Consider the following 20349-nt stretch of genomic DNA (forward strand, 5'->3'; position numbering starts at 1 on the left):
CGCTATAGGCGGAAGAATACAGCATTGCCGTTTCGAGAATATCGCAAGGCACGTTTGTTTCGACGGCCGCAGCTTGGTGCGCCTTTGAGCTCTAAGTGGCGATCCTAACAGGGTATCCTCAGGGGCGTCCTTATCGTGCTGCCCGTTGAACAGAGGTTCTCCACCGGGGCATGGGGCTTCCAGCAAAGCCTCTGGAGATCCTTATCCCGAAATAGTGCTGATAGCATGTCAGTGTTGCAGAACCTGCAGGGCGCGTCAGCGTATGCTTGGTTTTGCAGACATCCCACGGTGCTATTCACGTGAGCGTAAACTAGCCTCAGCGAAACATTTCTTTTCGGCCTTGTCATCTGCGAAAGACGTGACCGAATGCTCTCCGTGCTGTCCTCAGGCCGGTGCCGGCGTTTGCACGACAGAACGGTCCTTTGTGCAAGGCGCCGTGGCCCCAGAATCGACGAAAACATTGGTGAGGCCATTTTGCCGAGGAGAGGAGATTGAACATTTTAGCCGCTTACGAATACGGCCTAGCTTGTTTCTGCGCTGTCCTCTTTCGTCTCCACCACGCCTTGTCCAGCTTGACTTTCATTTCGGCCTCACCCCACCGTCTTTACGCCGGTCGTACATACTTCACCATTCCATCTCCCCATTTCGTCATTGTTGCTGTTAGCCGAATTGCTCTTTTTTTTTTCGCCCTTCAGCCTTCACAGTCATGGATACAATGGTGCGCTGCACTCGTCTCAACCGCGATCCCCTCGCTTTCATTTGCACGTGCCGCTCACTTGCTTGCAGCCGGGAAAACCCCGGTGGGCATCGGCGACAACGTCCAGGAGACCCTCCTAACTGCGTTCTCCGCTGCCACATGATCAATGCCGATCACATCGCAGCACACGACTATCAGGCTGGTGAGAGAGCGGCGTTCTCGGAGCGAGATAAGGCGGTCAGTCATTCGACGTCGGGATTGAAATCATGAGGCGTGCAGCTTGCGATTGGTGTGCTCAGCTCTGGCTCGTGAAGACAAGAGACCCACACTAACAACCCAAACACCATTCGGCATTTGATCTGGTTGTGAATGCACGCTCCTACCATAGCTGCTTTTCTGACAGTTTGAGAGCATACGTTCCTAGATCTTCACTTACCTCCGCATCTCTCCATCAGGCCACTGGCTTTACGTCCGCAGTGTCTGGTAGTCATTGCTGGCTGCGTCTGCTCGGACCTTGGGCCATGTTCCTTTGCGGCATGTAGATCCACGGCCCATGTGCACCTCACAACCTTTGAGCGCACCTTCCACATCTATCACATGTCCAAAGGAACACATGAACAGGAATCCTCCAGGTCTCAGTCTACTGCCTACAGCTGGGGTTCTTACAACTACCATCTCTACAGTGGTGTCGTAAGTATGAATGGTTTACTGCGTATGGTCTGCATGCACAATGGGAGCTGCAAGTTGCGCATATGGAAAACCTCGGGGTGCGAAAGCTTGCTAGCTAAAGGATGCAGCTCCCAGCACACCCCAAGGACCTTGTTGCTATTACTCATATGATTCGAGGGAACACCCGATCTTTGCATGCTGGATGTCACCTGGTTAACTTCTCCTACGACCAGGAATTCGTCATCTGCCCAGAACTGGAACCACTACTTGTTGCGGAAACCTTATCACCCTACGGTACAGAGATAGTCTTGTCGTTGTGGTAATAAGCAATAGCTGTTCGAGCGCAGAAACATGCTATGCCTGGGACCATCGTGCATAAGCTCGTCTCCGATACCGCTGATCCTGGGCTATTTGCGGAATCTCCCTAAGAGAACATACAACAACATTTTGCATTGTTCAAATTCGCACCGCCACGGCTGGATTCAACTTTAAATTTGAACAATCGTTGCTAACCGCGACCAAGAAGGTGCAGCAGACTTTCATTAGCAGGATTCAGCCCGTGTGCCGAAAAAGATAAAGTTGGTCATCAAAGTGCATTGGTCGAGATCCGACCGCTGATCATATCACACAGGGTACTGTAACCTGCTATACGAAGCCCTCGACGGGTCCGCTTTATTCCCATCAGGCACTGTCAAAGCGCGAATGGCCTCGGTTCCACTCAGCAGCATGGATGAAGCGTCTTGACGCGCAACAAGAGTGTTCAGTACCACAGTTACTTTGCCATCAAATTAAGCAGGCCTCCCACTCCGTTCTTAGCAACCCTTGTATAGACTTCGTTCATTGCTCACCGAAAAACAAACTAATAGTCCCGCGAGCGTCACGACATAGAGCAGTGGCTTTCAACTTTGAAATCATGCAACATAGACCGCATGCTGAAGGCTCCATCTGCTACGATTACGGCGTTCACATCAAACTCGAAGGGTACGCTATCTCGGACGAAGATTAGCAGCCGTTGCCAAAGGAAAATGCTTTTTTGAAGTTACCAGTGCAACGGTCTGGTACGACTATTGGGGGCTAGGGAAAGTTTTGGTGAGCCGGTCATTCACTATACGAACGTTTTCTCGTCTTATGCCGGTTTGAATATTCCACCACCCTATATATCCCGTATCCATTGCTTCTTCTGCTTCTACTCTTCCCTTACATACTGCAAATTCCGGTCACAAAAGAAAGCCAGCACAGCAATATTTACACCCAGATTCTCACAACTAGGCAAATGCCGCACACCCATCAACTCCCCGCATAATTATCCTCGGCGCTTTCTCATCCTCAGAGTCCCATGGTCCAAACTTCTGTATCATATTACCAATAAGTATCTATCGATTGGACACGGTGCGGCCAGCCCTCTTCATCCAGTGTGGCAAACAGGTTCTTCTGATACTTCTGATCGAGCGTGTTTGTTAGCGGAAAATGTACAGCGACTACGAGAGAAGCATGGTACAGTCCTGCCCCAAACTCCTGACGCGATAAGAGGGCCGCGTTGTAGATCTTCTAGCGTTCTGTATCTATGTAAGGATATTCTGTCTCGATGCGGTACTATGAAAATGTTCGTCTGTCGATGTATAGAGCATCTTCCAGACGACCAGTACTCACCAAGGTGAGTTTTACCACAACGCGGCACATTGCATCACAACATCTTAGTATCTTAGTCACCACTTTATTCCAACGTGCTTAAGTAGCATGTATGTGTAACAACCTTTCAGTATGCTCATACCGAAATCGTACAGGCCAGATATACATAAACACTTGTGCCTTCCAAGCTCCTACGACAGGAGCAAAGATACAAAGATGTCAAAGTCCCCATCCAACGCCATGCTAATACACACGCTTCCACAGTAGTAGCCTGTGAGTGCAAAAACCATGCCTATCCTGATCAACAACATGCTGGCACCCTACATGCCATACCGCAATGCCCGTAAAACACCAATATACGCCTGTTGAAATTGAAACAGGATGCCTAGCCTGGTGGGTAGACGTTGAATGCTTGTAAAAAGAGCACATTCAAGCCAAAAGACTGTATGTGTGCTCAACCGATGTTGCCTCACGTCTTCATCTTGCCGAGGAAGCCGTCGAGGTCAAACTCCTCCTCGTACTGCTTCTCGTCCCAGAGATCTCCGAGTTCGTCCAAGAAGCCCTTCTTACCCTTCTCTCTTAGCGCACCCGTCGCGTCCACGGCATCATTCTCATCGATACCCACGTTATCGTCCTTGGCATTGCTAGGTGGCGCTGGTAGTGCGGCAGGATCGTTCGAGTCAGCGGAGACATTAAAGAGATCAAGAATCTGATCCGTTTGCATGGACTGGAGGCCAGCGTTTTGCTGGTTCACGACGGTCGAAGCTACGTCGATCTTGAAGCGTTGGAGACTGGAAAGATTAGTTAGTAGGACGTTTTAGGTATGGGGATTTCGTAATGCTTACTTCAAGATCTTCTCTTCCAAGGTACCCCGCGTCACGATTCGGTACACGTTCACGACCTTCTTCTGGCCGATACGATGAGCGCGGTCCATAGCTTGAATGTCTTTCTGCGGGTTCCAATCGTGCTCAACGAAGATGACAGTATCGGCACCAGTCAAGTTGAGACCTAGACCACCGACACTAGTTGTCAGGAGCAAGACATCGTATGAGGGGTCGGTATTGAACTTGTTGACAATCTCCTGGCGCTTGGTTGCTTCGACACCACCATCGAGACGCATGAACTGCACGGAAGGAAGAAGCTTTTCGAGCACGTTATGCTGCACCATATCCAGCATCTCCTTCATTTGGCAGAAGACAAGGGCGCGATGCTGAGACACAGCTTCTGGTAGGTCGCCATTAGCAGCGGCAGACTTGTCACTGACAACGTCGGATGCACCGATACCACAGTCGACAAGCAAGTCCTTAAGAGCGCCTAGCTTGGGTGCGTGCGCAATGTCGTCGATTGTGGTGTTGTGCTTCTTGAGATACTGCTGGGTAGGCTCATAGGCTTTGTTGGTAGGACCCTTGACAACGAGTGAAGGCGAGTTGCAAAGCTTCTTCATGTACTGTAGAGCCTGGAAGATATGTTGTTTGCTCTCCCGATCAGCGTTACCAGCCTTGGACTGAATCTCCTTGCCCTGGCGCTTCGTGAAGTCGTCGAAGAGATTACGTTGCAATTCAGATAGATCACAGTAATAATTCTGTAGGATCTTTGGTGGTAGGTCGTCAAGCACCTCCTCTTTAAGACGACGAAGAAGGAAAGGAAGGACCTGCTTATGCAGGGCTTCGATTGCCAGCGCACCCCTTTCTTGCTCCTTCGACGAGCTCTTGGCGAACCTAGAGGCCGCAATGGGCTTTGCGAAACGCTCTTGGAAGACCTTCTCGGTACCGAGAAAGCCGGGCATGAGGAAGTCGAAGAGTGACCAGAGCTCTAGCACATTGTTTTGAATGGGCGTACCGGAGAGGATAAGACGATGGTTTGACTGAAATTGCTTGACGGCCTGACTGGTCTTCGACTTGGAGTTCTTGATCAGATGACCCTCGTCAAGCACGCAATAATTCCAGGTGATAGGCTTGAGGATGTCCGCATCATTCCTGCAGATGTCGTACGAAGTAATGACAATGTCCACTTTGTCGAGCTGGTTCCTGTGCTGACCACGAATAGGTGGGGAGCCAACGTAAGCCACGCAACTCAGGAAGGGCGCATATTGACGGATTTCCTGCTGCCAATGACCAGATAGCGTAGGCGGACATACGATGAGGGACGGGAGACGTCGGAAGTTTGGATCGCCGGTTTTGGCAAACTCATCTGCGCGCAAGTGATGATCACTAGCCACCATACATAGTGTTTGTAGTGTTTTGCCAAGACCCATGTCGTCGCAAAGGATACCGTGAAGGTTGTAACGATTGAGGAAAGCCAGCCAGTTAACGCCCTCCTGTTGGTATGAACGAAGCGTCGCCTTGATACCGACAGGAATTTCGAAAGGCTCCACCTTCTTCGCATCGAGCATTTGAGCAACGAATTTCCGTTCTCGGTCTCGTCCCTTGAGAAGGGAATCCGGAAGACCTGGTGGGTCAGGGATACCGGACTCGAGGGGTACGAGCTTGACGAGTGTGGCAAAACTGGTTGTAGCGAGCAACCGTACATCGTTGTCTGAGTCGCTCATACGACCAAGAACGGGAGTAATGAGGAAGATGACGTATGGCAAGATAGCATCTTCCATGACATGGATGAGGTGATATATGCACTCGATGGCTCCTTGGCGGGCGTGCACGTTGCCACCATCGCTGATGGTCGGTAGAACGCTCTCGACAAGCATCGTCACACCTTCCACAGACATGACGCTGCAGATGGTGGCGAAGCACTTGGCAGCTGCATACCGTAAGACGTACAGCCTGCTCTGAAGAGCCTTTGCAATGAGTGGAAGCAGATCCTTGACAAAACCCCTAACACTCGGGTGGAAGCTACCGACCAGGGCACGTAGAGTCGACAAAGCATCAACGACTTCCTGGCCAAAGACACCGTCTTCGTTGAAGATGTGCGCTGGAAGTGTGGCTTCGGTAAAAGCGTCCTTGATGGGTCGTTCAATCAGGTCCTTGAGGATGGGGACCTTCTCGAAGATCTCAGCGCCGAAACTTTCGACGATCTTTTCCAAGCCCTCTCGCGCACCACGTTTAGTGATCCTAGCGGCTCTGGACTCTTCTGCAAATCGAGCAGCATCTGGATGATCACGCACGTCTTCATCCTTCTTCAGAGTCAGAATGCCTGTTTCGATGTGTGACTGTCCAGCAAACTCGGGTGTTTCAGCTGTCTCCATGCAGTAAAACTTGACCAAGTTTCCGACAACCTTGTTGACTACGCCGGATCTCTTCGCGTTGACCAAAAAGACGACGTAGCCCGCAACGGCAGCCGCCGAGCGTTTCTGTAGCTCAACGTTCTCCTCCTTCTTGACGCTATCCATCATGGCCTTGATCGGTGGGGATGGCTTCTTCGGGGGTGAGTTGAGTGCCACTAGTGCACCAGCTGCAGCGGCCTTGATACGGACATCACGCTCTTCCTTGATGTCCTTGGCCTCTTGGATACTCGATTCTACCTCCTTACGTGCCGTTTCCAGGTTCGTTCCGGCCACCATACGGGCTGATGGTGTCATTCCCTTCTTGAGTTTCTCATACTGCACATTGAGCAGCTTCTCGGCGTCGGCGATGCCAAAAGCATAGTGATTAGCATTCGGCATACCCTGAACCAGAGCAGCAATCGTTGGCAGGTTCTGCACATGTGCTTCGTGGAAGATACTCAGCAAAGAGTGACACTGGGTTCGAACGATCTGCAGTTTCGGCACGAGATCCTCGTAGGCGGCTGGCCTTTCGCCTTCGACGATAGGTAGGAGGGCCTGAACGAACGATTCAGCCAAGGCATCTTTCGTCGCCAGATTCTTTCCAAACTCCTCAATAATAATCGCGCCCGTCAGTTGAGTGGACGCGCTAGGAGAAGACAGAGGCTTCAATAGTCTAGATTTGAAAGCCTCCATCCTCAGCTCTTCAGGCCACGCCCCCATCGCTTTGCCAAGGGCCTGTGCTGCAGAGGTCCTGGAACGAATCATCACGTCTGCTCCAATGAGTTCGAGATCGCCAGTAATCATGTGCCCATCAACGTTATGGGTCTGGGAAGTTGGAGTGGGCGTTGACATATCATCCTTTCCGTGGCGAGACTTCTTCCTCTTCCGAGCAGGCTCACCTGCATCCGGCGGAGATGATTTACGACTCGGCTCGGAATCTGGCGGTGGGCCCATAGCTTGCCCGGAAGGCTTGATGAGGAGTGACTTGTTCAGCGATATTGGGTGGCGAGAAACTCCAATAGGCGTTAGGGTGAGGGGGATGACAGCATCTAGTATAGGCTCCATGTGAGTGGCCAGCTGGCTACCCAGAGTATCCACGATAGCGTTCCAAAGCTGGAGAGAGAGCTTCAATACGCCCTCGTTGCGTTCGAGCAGGATGTTCTGGAAAACGAGCTGTAATGCCTTACTATCTACCCAACTGTCTGCGCCTTCGCTCTGGATATTGAGGAACGTAATCAGCGCACGCAACACTGCCGCACGAACACTGGTGATGGTGTGTCGTAAGAATGGGAACAGTCTAGGCACCAGTTCGTGGAACGATTGGCTTGAATCCTGTCGTGCGTTGGCTTGCATGGCTTCCAAAACTTGAGGAAAGCCACAAAGCTTCGCCAGCAGATCCATGATGAAACCAGTGCTTGCGCTGAGGTCGTCCTGTAAGCTGGAGAGACAAGACCAGACTACGTTCATTAGCCCTTCAAGTGACTTGGGGCGCATCTCAATAAACTCCTTGGCGACCGGGATGAGAGTCGCTGCACTGATCGCTCGAACATCATCGTCGGAATTGCTCAAACCGCTGATAACTGCAGCGAGGACCCCGTCCAACAACGTGCCATCTTCAAGGAGCAGGTCGTTCCTGACGGCGACAAGATACCGTAAACCGATCATGCCACCTTGGCACAAGGCCCAGGGTGCGCTTAGCGGGTTAGTGTCGAGGGGAAGGTTATGGTTAATGATGAGGCGATTGAGAACCTGAAACGTTGCGAGAACGTTGTCGCGAGACATGTATTGCAGCAATGAACCAAGGGCTTGTCCGGCCGTCTCACGAATAGGTGCAATGGCGTTATCGCCAGTGAAGTCTGCAAAGCGATCGAGCATGAAGATGCAGATCATGCGACACGCTAGATCGTTGAGCCATCGCTGGTTGAGCCGATCATTCTCAGTCCGACTGAGACCCTTCCGTCTGCCAGCACCACCGCCGTGGATACGAAGAATCTCTCGAAGACCCATTGCGGCACCATGACGTACCTCCCATGTGTAGTCAAATAACTCAACGGAGAGATACGCACATACGCGCTCGAATGGCCATTCCAATCCAGACTCTTCAGCCTCGGTCTGGAATGATGACTTCTCCGCTACTGGCGCGCCCTTGAACTCTTTGACGAATTTCGCATCGTCATCCCCACCGTTGCGCTCGAGGGAGAAGTAGTCGTTCATCGGTTCGTCCTCGTCACCGTTCTCCGACTTCTCAAATTTGAGGGCCACGGGATGTGGGCGTACTGGCGTCTCAGCAAGTTCTGGTTGCGAGTCCTTTCGTAGATTTGAGTTGAAGTCGACGACTTGTACTTTGTTAGCACCTCCGGCAGCTTGCCTCTTGTTCTTACGCCTAAGGGCGTTTTGTTGACGTTTGCTAAGCCCTTTACCATCAGGTGTGCCTGCAGTAGGAGAACTAGCATTGTTCATGCTATCTGAGCGTGAGATGTTGGTGTCGATACGATTTATAGCAGGGGTCTTGGGAGCTGGCGTTTGCGGCATCAGCTCTTGGGGTGGTGTAAGATCCTCAACCCATGCGCCTTCAAGGCCGAGGCGCTTGAGTAGGGTGCTCTTTTGGTACTCTAGTCGTTCAGCGGGATCCATGGCCGCGAGCTTGTAGTCATGTTCCTTGGTTCCGAGAGAAGCTAAGACTTTGCCAAACTTGAGGATGGAAGGCAAGTCAAGTGTAGCAAGATCGAGCCCCTCGGTGAGTGGTGGTAGAGCGCTGTCGCCATTTTCCTCCTTCTTCACTGATGCGCCGTTGGTGTCCTCAGACTTGATATCGCCATTTGATTCTGGCTGGCCTTCTGGTTTGACAGGCTCATCGGGGTCCTCTGCGTTGGGGTCAAATTTGTCGGCATTGGCGGCGATGCCTCCTATGGCCTTGGCAGCAGCAACTCGGGTTTCCCAGCTCTTGGAACGCAGATAGGGAATGACTCGAGTGAGGAGATTGAAGAGTTCATCGGGATGTTGTTTTTGGACATCGGCTAGTTGATCAGCTGCTGTGTTTCGGATCAATGCTGTGCTGCCAGTCTCGAGAAGCCTTGGCGTGGGTCAGCCAGAATCCAAATGTATAGGGTAAGGCAAGGCTGTCGAAGCAAGATCAACTTGTCGCAGAAGAGCTGCAACCATAGTTTTTCGCGTTGCGAAGAGCATGCAAGATGATGCGACCGGGTATACTTACGTTACGAGACGGTCCAATCTGGTGGCACTATCAAAGCGTTAGCGCGTCATGCATGCATCGATGCGATATGCGACATACCTCATGTTTGCGCTGCAGGATGAACAAGCAGGCCCGCAAGTGGAGCGCAACCGGAAGAATTAGAAATTACTAGGCGCCCGCAGGCGTGGCCATTGAAGCACTGAGCACGGCAATTGACGTTGGGCTATGCAGTCAGAGGGGTGTGGGTAAGTCACGTGACGGAGTGGTAACTCGATGCGGTGCCGGGAGCGCGTTCGGAGAAGGTGGGCTGCGGGCCTATCTAAGAGAATGAACAGGTCATTAAGTAGGCTGGATCACCACCAGGAACGGGCTAGTGCAGTGGCCCGTGCGTCCCGTTTCAGGGAGCAGAGGGAAATTTTTGCAACATCAACGGCGCCGGCCAGCGTGAGGCATGTACAAACAGAATGCACATCTGCACTGCTAAAGTCGTCTCCCGCGTCGGAGACGTATGCTGATGCTTATCGGGCGTGTTGCGATGGACTGCGCCGGTCGCGACTGCCTTTGAAAGCAATGTGGCCTCTGCGTTAGCCGGATCCATCACCGCCTCATGTCTACGCACCAACACGCCTGCTCAAAGACCAACTTCCAACATCTCCACTCCTCCACCTACCCGTAATCATATGCGATGATCGCATTTGACGTCGCGTCAGTTTCGCGACACTACTCTGAGCTCTCAATACAGGGTACACCAGCCCCCCAGCCTTATCGTGACTCTACGCGTCTTTGTTGTCACCAGGCTAGGCTACCATCATCATTTCTGACAGCCACCCAGAGCTCTCCGGTGCCCTGGTGGCTTGCAAGGCTACTCACCGGCAAGCCCTTGACCACTACTTGTCGCAGCAGCTGCAAACCGTGCTGCCCTTTACGTGTCGCTTTTTGCTCTATTCGACACATCCAAACGCGACAACTCTGATATTCGTGGCAAGGCGGATGTACCGGACGGACCCAACCTCTCGCTTGAACTGATCTGCATGGAGCGCTGCAGCTAGCGCATACTTGCATCGACATATTGTCTGGGGATATCGTTCTTCTACACATCTTCCTTTTTTCTATTGATTCTTTGGTCTTCTGGCCCCAGCGCTCCCCCATGGAAATGCGACGTTTTCCCCGCAGCACTTGCGTCTTGAACGTGTAATTTCAAAGTGGAGTCCAACGAACGCAGGTCCAACGCTTTTCGTGCTACGCGAATTACCTTTCCTTGCCATTGGTACCGCGCCTGTGGCTGGCTGCAGATAGCGGTCCGCGATACGCCCGTGCTGGTCGTAAACAACGCGCGAAGCTCTAGCGCAACGCCTGGATCGCATTCTCGAGCAGGAGCCAGGAACGGGTGGTGCAAAATATTCTTTGTCGTCTAATTGCACACTGCGACACCACTTGGCCGCTCAAGGCCGTCTTTGCTGCTAACCAGTCATGATGATGTTGCGTGACAGTACAGCATCGTTCCTCGGTCATGGTCGTGGTCATTGGACACTCGTCATCAGAATCCATGACTGTATCCGCGTGCGTAGGTACCGCCCTTGCATCTTTGTAATGTTTTACTCATCAGCATCAATTCGAATTGAATCACGTTAATAGCAACATTGTTGCACCATGAACAACCCATCGCGTTTCACTGCCACAGTGTCAGCCCTAACGTAGGCGTGCCCTTGCACATAACAGACGTTCCCAGCGCTTTTAGGAAACTATGCCAGAGATAACAGAGCCTTGAAGAGGAGGCGTGCTTCCCTCGATCTTGTTGTACATCTGCCCTGCGACGGAGGAACATGGTTGCAGTCTACCAAATTTTCGAGGAGCACGCGCCGGCCATGAGCCTCAATCAGGTCGTTTTTTTGGTATTGAACAACAGAGCTCTGGGATTCGAAATGGATGTGGGTGTTGAATCGGGTGACTTGTATAACCAACCCCCATCAAAAGCGTCAGAACAGAGAAGCATAGCGTAATATTTCAAGACTTTTTTTTACGGACTGCAGTCGCTTGTCGTCAAGACGTGCGATTTGAGGGACGATGTTTTTCGTACGCATAATTACCTCTGTCCAACTACGTTCAAATAAAAGACGGCTCAGTTGCTCCGTATAAGGTGTGCAGATTACTACTGTACGTACCTTCAGAGTCACGACTGCGCTGCTTAACAGCTTCACAATCATTCGACTGCTGTTCCAGCATCACTATCATTCCGTTGTCTTCCCGTCTCAGGCACCTGCACATCGCTTAGTTCCCCTCGCTGTTTAGCTCTGCTAAGCGTACGATAGCGGCGTCGATGGCACTGAAGTCAATGTTAGATCATGCTTCTAAGGTAAGGGTGAGGACATACACTGTATTAGGGGGATAGGAGTTTAGCAGAGACTCTAGCTCCGCTGTTGCGGCAGCGATGCGTGCCGGACGAGAGCCCACGGTCGGTTGGCCGTTGCCGTTTTCCTGCCCTGCGTGATCTTCCGACGCAGGACCGCCGCCGCCCCCTGTTTCTTCTCCTTGACCATTTTGGCCGCTGGTGACAGCAAGAATATTTCGGGATCGCGCACGAGCGGCACCATTGCCTGCTGCAGTGACTGCATTCAAAGAAGCTAGGAGGCTTTGTGTTGCGGGTTGATTGGAGTCCGATGAGACAGCGTTGCGTCTTCCTCCACGAGCTCCAGAGGATACAGGTACATTTCGTTGTACCTGAGCAAGGTCGTTGTTCAAAAAGTTCTGGCACCAATATAGCCGATCGGACTTTCTATCCCTGACCTCAGTAGTCTGATTGGCGATATAGAGGCACATTATGCTTTCTTGGAATGTCGCATAAGTGTCGAAGCCTTGGGAACGCATGTAATAGCATAGACGTAGCGCATCCCTGGCCTGTGGACACTTGTCTTCCGCGATGTTTTCCGTCCAGTTGTAGGCTTTTCCGACAGTGAGTGTATCGGATGCGTGGGATCCCAACCACTTTAGTAGCTGGAGCTGTACTCTGATATATGCCGCACTTCTCACGGTGCCCTCCGCATCATCTGCTTCATTGTAGGTGGTTTGGGGCAGCATGGAAACAAGCGTAGTAACAGGCTTTGCCGGTTCTCGCTGCGGAGCTGTGACGTTGTTCTCGCGAGATATGAGAGGCCTAGACACGACTCCAGTGGGTGGTGTCTGTGGTTGAAGACTGTGATTGGGGGGCATTGTGGGCGTACGGAAGGGTATTTCGGAGCCCTCCAACGCGAGTATCTGATGTACGATGTCGATAAGACCTTGATCGATAGCTTGGTCGCCCGTGAGATGTATAAAACTTTCGGGATAGAGGCGATTAAATCGTTGAATGTCTGTAAGTCCAGTATCGGCGCTGTTGGTATCGGCCATTTGAGCGATGGAAGGTCTATTTATCTAGCTGGAATGTTTGGCTAGGAAAACAATGAACCATACTGATAGTATGTGAATGAGATGGAGTGTAAGAGATCAAGTCGACAACTGGGACAGAAGTGAGAGAAGGATATGAACAGCGCCAAGAAACACTTCGCGGGCAATGACGAAGAAGCACTGTTTTGTAGGAGCGCGCGTGAATCCAAGAGTGAGCGAGGAAAGCACAAATGAGAATAAACCCGCACCATTCATCTACATGCAAAACGATAGCCGCATAAGAGTGAAATTATGCGTCTCACTCACCCAGAAAGAGACGCACATGAGCGCGGACAAAGCAAACGTAAAATCATCGATATCAGGCAAAGACGAGAAGACTAGGTTCGACTGATGTACATTGACGACCATGAGCCTTGATCGAATCCGTGCAATCAAAATGTCTTACTCGGTTCCACGCCCGAATATTCCTCGCGACACATCACTTCATGCCGCTGCACTCTCATTGTAGCATGCGCAGAGGTGTCCAGAAAACATGAACCAACAGTAAACAACCATCTCTTAGACAAGCGGTAACAAGTGGCGAGGACGAAAATGCGAATGTGGAATCAGAAGAGCAGCTTCTGCTTCGAGTATCGAAAAGTTCTGAGTGCGCACTGTGCTGTTTTGCTCAGATGTTGTAGCTATGGCTGTGCAGAATTACGCTGTGGTGTCGCGACTTGTTCGTGGCTACTGTTTAGCCTCCATTTCCTGGCTAGTCGCTACAACTTAGCACTCTCCCTCGAAGTAGTAGTTCGCGTAAAGCTCCAACGTCGTGCTCAACGGGCGCGCAGTTGCTCTCGTGGCATGGAGGTGGTAGTCGTGAGATCCAGCTGCGCGATCTGCTGCTAGCTTCGCTTCACATGTCTACCGTAATCGCACCGAACCCAAGCAACACAATCTTAGACCCCTAGCAACCAATCATACCAAGCGCACCAGACATCCAGTCGTAGGGTCCAGGCGCCCTTGGCCCTGTGTAGATACTTGAATGGCGGATGCCCAGCCAAGAGATACGTCCGACGTGCAGGTTTCCACGCGGGACGATCAGTTGGTCTCGATTTCGTGGTTCAGATGACGTATAGCGCAACACCATCTTGCGCAACAACCCTGTCTACATGCCACCACAGCGGGCCACAAACTTGTAACGAGCACGGTGCAAGTGATCGAGAATGAGATCACCGCTGGTGCAGATCGCGTACACGCGGGATGTGCGAGTGGAGTATATATGCCGGCTGCCTGATCTAGGTGTTGACTTGCACATGCAAATACCCACAACCTGAACGAACTCTACGAACATTTCACATTGCTGTCTTTATTTCGAACACAACCAACACAGAGTAATATTGCCCATCATGACAGACCAAAAGAAGGGATCGCAGAAGACCTACAAGGAAGCCGCCGGGGAGTACTACAATCAGAAGTACGAGACATGGATGCCATGGATCGAGGACCAGTACCTGAAGTGGTTCACCAAGGATAACAAGGCTTCCTACGCTACCAAACGTACGTCTCTTCTATTCTGATCTTACCTTAGCATACCGTCTGTCTACTAACACTTTCGCCTAAAGAGAACCTCGACAAGACTAAAGTCACGGGTATATCCCAGGTCGACAACCTCCAAGATGGCGTCAACGGCCTCGTCGGCGGTCAAGTTGGCAAAGGAGGACTCGCACAACCCATCGGCGACGCTGTCTCCAAAGAGGGTATCAACCGAGCTGAGCGCGGAGGCAAAGATGACAAGGGCAGGCCCATCGAGGGACAAGGCCCACTGGGTGGCTATGGCCAGAGTGCCGCGGACGGAGTGAAGGGTGGCGCGAGCAGTGTTGCAGGAGGCGCGAAGAGCGCTGGGAGTTACATCGGAGGCATGTTTGGCGGTGGCAAGGGAGAGCAGAAGAAGTAGAGAGGTGGAGACAGGTACAGACGATGACATGATACCACGATCAGTAGGATCTTTACATTGGGCGGATCAAACTGAACAGGTTTGCGTTGGATTTCGTAATGTTGCGCTTGGAAATCAGCTTCCGTAGTAATACATATATACCCTCTAACTGCCAGTTGCGCTATTCAAAGGCTTACAGTAAATATCCTTTATACCGTCACGACATTAACATGGAGGATCTCTCCACTACGACGCAGCATGTGCATCCACATCCACCACGGTGCCTTCGCCCTCTTCCACTCCAAAGAGCTTCAAGCAGTTCCCTCTCTTAAACATCCTCGCGCAGTCTACAGCATTCGGCTGCCCCTTTTCTATATCCGCTCCCCCATTGTACAACACTCTAACAACCTCGTCATATCCTTTGAACACGGCCCCCGCAATAGGACTCTGGCCTCTCCCGTTCAACGCATTCGCATCCGCGCCGCTATCCAAGAGCATCTTTGCAGTCTCGGTGTTACCGTGGTACGATGCCAGCATGAGAAGCGTGTCGCCGGATGCGTTGGTGAGGTTCTTGGGGATGCCGGCGCTGACGTATTGAGAGAGGGTCGATGTGTCCCCGCTGCGGGCGAGGTCGAAGAGGCGCGCTGCCAAGTCGAGGGCGGCAGGTGGAAGTTCAGAGGGAGACCTGGAGTCGGGCGGGGCTTGGACGGCGCCGTCGGTGTCAGTTGCACCTGTGCCTGCTGCTTGAGGGGCCTGTTGGCCATATGCTTCTTCGTAGGACGGCATCTTCTATTCACCCTTAGGTTTGTGCGAGTATGCGATGTAAAGTGTAGCAGGTGAAGGTGTTGCTGTGAGTTGGTGTTTATGGCAGGTCGCCTGCTGATATCGTCATCTACATGGTGAAGATCTAGAGTGCAGACGCTCAGTAAGAGTAAAGGCGCAATGAACCGTCTCTCGAGCGTCGATGACGAAATTGACCCCGGTCGCGCTTTCTGAGTGGGAAACGCGCTAGTGGTCACTGCATCGTTTGCTTGGCGACCATCGCGACTTCCCCAGGGCCGTTCCATTGTTGCAATCCGACAAAAATCGACCGTCTTCACCACAACCCGCATTACCGTGACGTCGCGAACAGAGTATCGCATGTGAATCAGAGTCGCGACCATGGCTTCACCACCACACATACCACAGCTCAATGTCCCCGGTAGTCGCAAGCGCGGCAGCATATCCTCGCACTCTGGCGCGCCCACCAAGAAGCGCAAACCCTCCAACCTACGCAACGCCTTCTCGCCAGACGCCGAATCAGCCGGGGGCTCCCCCCGCCAATACTCGCGTTCACCTTCCGTGGAAAGCAACATCACTACCTCAGTCGTGAACGGCGCAGGAGGAAAGAAACGCCGGAAGAAGGGTGGAGACGGAGGTAGTGTTGCTGGCTCAAGTGTACGAGGAGGTAAAGGCGGCGACGGAAGAAGTGCAATCGGAGGTGAAGACGAAGACGGCGATGGAGGAGAGGAAGTAGAAGACGACGACGATGACGAGATGGGCGAGGAGATGGGCATGGAAATCGAAGGCGGCATGAGCGTTGAAGCACGAAGGAAACAAGAGAAGGAATACGAGCGGTATGTTCCACCACAAACCCTCTGCTCTCAGTATCCAGTTTACTAATTACAAATGCGGCAAACAGCATGCTAGAAGACTTCATGACACCCGCCCAAATGGACCGCTACGCAACCTACCGCCGTATCCGCCTCAAGCGCGAAACAGTCCGTAAACTCGTCAACCAAACCCTCTCCCAATCCGTACCTCAGCCCATCATCATCGCCGTAACTTCCTACTCGAAGACTTTCATCGGCGAACTCATCGACCGCGCCCTCACAGTCCGCGACGAGTGGTCCGCCGTCCGCACGCACCTGCCCAACCCAAACCTACCCGGTCCCATCCTAAGCCAGAGCTTGGTGAGACCGAGCGCTCACATCAAGGACGACAGGAACCGTCCCACCAACTCGGACATTACGAGTGCGGGATGGTATCCTGGGCAGGTTGATCGGTCGGAAAGTTTGTGGAAGGAGGTGGACAAGAATGCTAGTTTGCAGGATAGATTAAAGGCGTATGATAAGGGACCACTTACACCGGCGCATTTGAGAGAGGCATTAAGGAGGTACAAGAGGGATCGTGATGGTGGGGGAGCTGGCTTTGCGGGTATGAGTTTGGAAGGCGTAGAGAGGACTATGGGAAGGACGGGCGGGAAGAGACTGTTCAAGTAACGGCATACGTTTCTCTTATCATTTCATGAAAGTACTGGATTAGTCTGGGTGCCATGGGGATGGGGACCATCAAGCATAGCGGCGGCGTTTGGGTATAGATATCACTAGCATAAGACTGCATGCTCTTGTGGTGCAAGAATCCAACATCTGTCTGACTTGGACAATAACGCAAGGCGCTTGCTAATTCAAATTCAACTACTGCGAAAGGTCATACAATATCAGACGAACGAGCACACGTCGTACTTATTACAAAGCAAAAGCAGCATCAGGAAGTCATGAGTGGAAGTGGAAGTGAAACCTTCTCAGAGGCACTTTTGAAGAGCTACATTTATTCATAGCTATTCATCATTCCAGTCCATCCCAACCGAAGAGAGAACACCTTAGGAAATCATAACGCTAATCAACAACCGTCTAGTTCTCGTGGAGGAGGTCGAGGAAGGTGTCAGCAGCAGGCTCGGGCTTGCTGGCCTCGAGCTTCTTCTGGCCCAACTTCTCCTTGGAGAAGGTAGCAGCGTATGGGTTGAGGCGGAGCTGCACCTGGAAGTTCTTGAGCGGGTTCTTCTTTTGTACGACACCACGCTTGGAGACGGCTCCACCACGGACGGGGCGGAGAACCTTCTGGACGTCGCTGGAGTTGATGATCTTGCTGAGATCGGGCTGGCTCATCATGCTTGATGGGAGGAGGTAGTCCTTCTTGAGCGCGGAAGGCTCGGCAGTGGATCCGTAGACCTTGTCAAGGGCGCTGAAAGCAGATGAGGTCCAGACGATGAAGCGACCGAGGTGGCCACCGGGGGCGAGCTGGAGAAGGTTGAGCGAGTAGACCGATGAAGTCTCGACACCTGGGATGTTGCGGAAAGCAAGGACGAGCTCCTTGCCATCCTCGTCGGGGTTGTAGATGACGAGAGGACCACGGCGCTGCTTGTGGCGGCGGCCACGGAGCTTACCCTTACCAGCACGGAGCTTGCGGGAGTTCTTGGCCTTCTCGACATCGGCACCAGCACCAACAGCCTTCAGCAGAGCGACGGCAGCGGAGGTCTTCTTGATGGCGGCATCGGCGAAAGCGGTCGATGAGACAACGAGGGGAACCTCGGGGACGGTGCTGATGGCGTGACCGCGGGCGAGGAGAAGAGCAGGGCTTCCTGAAGCAGCGAGCGCAGACGCGGTAGCGAAACGCTTCTGGTTCAGGTTGATCTTCTGGTGCCACTTGCGCCAGACCTTGGTGGGAGCGAACATGCGACCGGATCGGCACATGTTACCGAAAGCAGCCTGACCAGCACGGTGAGTACCTCCACCAGAGACACGGGGAATACGGGCGACAGCACGACCAGTACCCCAGGACTCGGCAGAAGTCTGGTGACCAGCCTTCTCGGAGCTGCTTGTTGTTAGATTGAGCGCTTCCGCAGCATGCGAGGTAGGCTTACACAGCGTAAGGCTGGCGGCGGTTCTTGTTCATGCCAGTGTGCACCGCGTGGACGATGTCAGGGCGGATGGGTGCCTGTACATGGGGTTAGTATTGTTCAGAGACAGCCTTGTAGTATGAAGCATGTGCTCGGAGGTACAGCAGAATTGCCGAAACAGGTTGTGCATCTTTGAGAGACTGAGAGCCGGCAACCCAGAAAGTGCGAGTTTGCAACAATCTCATGCCCGCACGCCATGGGAAGAAAGCCGCAGTGTTCCAGCTCAATGCGAGCGCTGTCCGCTGCCATGCGTGTCCTCGCTCTTTCGGATGTCTTCCCATGTATGCGTTGCGCCAGCTGCCGTTGTCGCCTCTCTCAGTCTCCCCCTCCAATTGCGGTTTGCGTTGTGTAGCGAAGTCGAATGGCGGCGGAACTGACCTTGAAGACATTGGGCACGGGGACGGTGTCCTTAGTGGCCTCGCCCTTGGCGGAGACGACGGTGACGGTTGGCCTCGACATGGTGGCTGTTGTGTATTGACCTGTTGGTTAGTTGTCGCGAGAAGATTCAAAAGTCGTCAATGGATTTGCGCAATTTCGACTCTCGCTTACCGCTGGTGGTGTGGCGCTAGCCGTGTTGGGCTTGGCGCCGTTGGTTGTCGGCCGCTGAGCGCAGGCTGGAGCATCTTCACATGCATCGCGCCACGAACTTTGGAGAGACGTTAGTTCACGGTCAGCTATTAAAACTACGGTTACAGCCGTTCGCTCCAGAGTGGCATGCTGCCTTGAACGCGGAAAACTGCAAACGTCCCCAGCATCTACTACTGGTCGTGAGACTGAGTTCTGCGCAGAGCAAGCACGACAAGTTAATGAAATGGGCTTACATACATGTTCCAGATGATACACAAGAACCCTTGAGTATACGCATGCAGAGGCTGCAGGTCTGCCATGTATAGTTTCTTTAACGCGATTGTCAGCTCGTTGCAGAGATGCATCATCCTCAAGGTCAGCACCGTTGGCAAGTAACCGCTCTGGAATCGGGGCTTGTTAATTGGCTCGGTCGCAGAATTCATGGATGACTGAATCACTGTCGCCGTTTACAATCGATCACCTTTCTACTCTATCTCCAGTAACGTTGTAGCTTCAACCAGGAGGTATACATGGGCGTCAATCTCACTCCTGGTCAATGCGGGTGATGGTGCTCTCATCTTTGTTGTTTATTGTTGATGTCATGTTTACAGTCGAGGACAGACCGAAATCTCACTGAGTGCCCTATGCGCGCCGTAGATATGGTGACGTGGTGCAATTCAAATACCGTGTAAACATAGGGGCGCATTAGAGTAATTTGACCATGTTGAGGCACCAAGCACAACGAAATGTGCGATCAGGTCAACCAGCAATTATACGAGTACTAGCACGTCCCTGCTTGTTGGTCGAAGACGTCGCACAGTATTAGGTTCCGCGGTCCGCGAGCACCCTCGCAACCATCTGAACCTTACAGAGGCCCGTGATATATCACCCCTTATGTCGAAGAGTATGCTATCTGGCCCTACTAGCCCTACTAGCGGACGAACTGACATGTTCTACCACAGCGTCTATGATGTTCTGGTTGTTGTAAGGTCAGGGCTGATGGCACGGTGATGGCACGTAGACTCGGGCCGTCTTGGGGCCTTGTTCCTCGGCCAGAACGCTCACCACACTCGACTCAGTCGAATGTACCACGCACACGGTAGCGAAGAGTTGGCCTCTGATCTCTCCATGTTGCAATGCGACAAGTATAGAAACTAGTACTGAGTCGCACAGTCAGGCCTATCCCGATCTCAAGAGCACGTGCCCGTCAAGGTGAGGCGGAGTGTACTGAGTCGTTGGATCGTCGCATGGATGCCTGTTTCGGCGTCGCGTTGCTTTTTCGAACGGATTCTGCCGGTTATCAAGCTGCTGAAACGCATTCGGTGTGGGTTGGCCGAATCGGGGTTTTGCGTACCAGGAGAAC

The 20349-nt window shown here is 52.5% G+C and overlaps 6 protein-coding genes across 6 annotated transcripts; 2 read left to right on the forward strand and 4 right to left on the reverse strand.

The window, feature by feature from the left end:
• Positions 1-584: 584 nt before the first annotated feature.
• ACET3X_004442 (uncharacterized protein) lies at positions 585-9708 on the reverse strand. Its single transcript, XM_069450647.1, has 4 exons — positions 9505-9708; positions 9427-9453; positions 3841-9285; positions 585-3786 (listed from the first exon to the last, which is right to left on the reverse strand). The coding sequence occupies exons 1-4, from the start codon at positions 9507-9509 to the stop codon at positions 3465-3467; spliced, it is 5799 nt and encodes a 1932-aa protein (XP_069308420.1). The 5' UTR covers positions 9510-9708; the 3' UTR covers positions 585-3464.
• A 1965-nt stretch (positions 9709-11673) lies between these two features.
• ACET3X_004443 (uncharacterized protein) lies at positions 11674-12612 on the reverse strand (the record flags this gene model as incomplete). Its single annotated transcript, XM_069450648.1, has 2 exons — positions 11674-11728; positions 11777-12612. The coding sequence occupies 2 exons, from the start codon at positions 12610-12612 to the stop codon at positions 11674-11676; spliced, it is 891 nt and encodes a 296-aa protein (XP_069308421.1).
• A 1562-nt stretch (positions 12613-14174) lies between these two features.
• On the forward strand, positions 14175-14722 carry ACET3X_004444 (uncharacterized protein; the record flags this gene model as incomplete). Its single annotated transcript, XM_069450649.1, has 2 exons — positions 14175-14325; positions 14391-14722. The coding sequence occupies 2 exons, from the start codon at positions 14175-14177 to the stop codon at positions 14720-14722; spliced, it is 483 nt and encodes a 160-aa protein (XP_069308422.1).
• A 225-nt stretch (positions 14723-14947) lies between these two features.
• ACET3X_004445 (uncharacterized protein) lies at positions 14948-15487 on the reverse strand (the record flags this gene model as incomplete). The annotated part of the gene is made up of 1 exon (XM_069450650.1): positions 14948-15487. The coding sequence occupies one exon, from the start codon at positions 15485-15487 to the stop codon at positions 14948-14950; it is 540 nt and encodes a 179-aa protein (XP_069308423.1).
• Positions 15488-15793: 306 nt separating this feature from the next.
• ACET3X_004446 (uncharacterized protein) lies at positions 15794-16962 on the forward strand (the record flags this gene model as incomplete). Its single annotated transcript, XM_069450651.1, has 2 exons — positions 15794-16317; positions 16383-16962. The coding sequence occupies exons 1-2, from the start codon at positions 15863-15865 to the stop codon at positions 16960-16962; spliced, it is 1035 nt and encodes a 344-aa protein (XP_069308424.1). The 5' UTR covers positions 15794-15862.
• A 307-nt stretch (positions 16963-17269) lies between these two features.
• On the reverse strand, positions 17270-18946 carry ACET3X_004447 (60S ribosomal protein uL4). Its single transcript, XM_069450652.1, has 3 exons — positions 18798-18946; positions 18384-18457; positions 17270-18334 (listed from the first exon to the last, which is right to left on the reverse strand). Exons 1-3 carry the CDS (start codon positions 18876-18878, stop codon positions 17374-17376), a joined length of 1116 nt encoding a protein of 371 aa, XP_069308425.1. The 5' UTR covers positions 18879-18946; the 3' UTR covers positions 17270-17373.
• Positions 18947-20349: the final 1403 nt, after the last annotated feature.

This window comes from Alternaria dauci, chromosome 3, assembly GCF_042100115.1.
Source record: "Alternaria dauci strain A2016 chromosome 3, whole genome shotgun sequence".
NCBI classification, from domain to species: Eukaryota; Fungi; Ascomycota; class Dothideomycetes; order Pleosporales; family Pleosporaceae; genus Alternaria; species Alternaria dauci.

Bases quoted from the DNA above. Each gene is read 5' to 3' on its own strand.
- ACET3X_004442 (XM_069450647.1), bottom strand. The intron at 9,286-9,426 runs GTAAGTATACCC...ACCCACGCCAAG, and splicing joins AGATTGGACCGTCTCGTAAC to GCTTCTCGAGACTGGCAGCA. The intron at 3,787-3,840 runs GTAAGCATTACG...TAATCTTTCCAG, and splicing joins TTGGAAGAGAAGATCTTGAA to TCTCCAACGCTTCAAGATCG.
- ACET3X_004447 (XM_069450652.1), bottom strand. From the start codon at position 18,878: ATGTCGAGGCCAACCGTCACCGTCGTCTCCGCCAAGGGCGAGGCCACT. The intron at 18,458-18,797 runs GTCAGTTCCGCC...CCCCATGTACAG, and splicing joins CCGTGCCCAATGTCTTCAAG to GCACCCATCCGCCCTGACAT. The intron at 18,335-18,383 runs GTAAGCCTACCT...AACAACAAGCAG, and splicing joins CGCCGCCAGCCTTACGCTGT to CTCCGAGAAGGCTGGTCACC.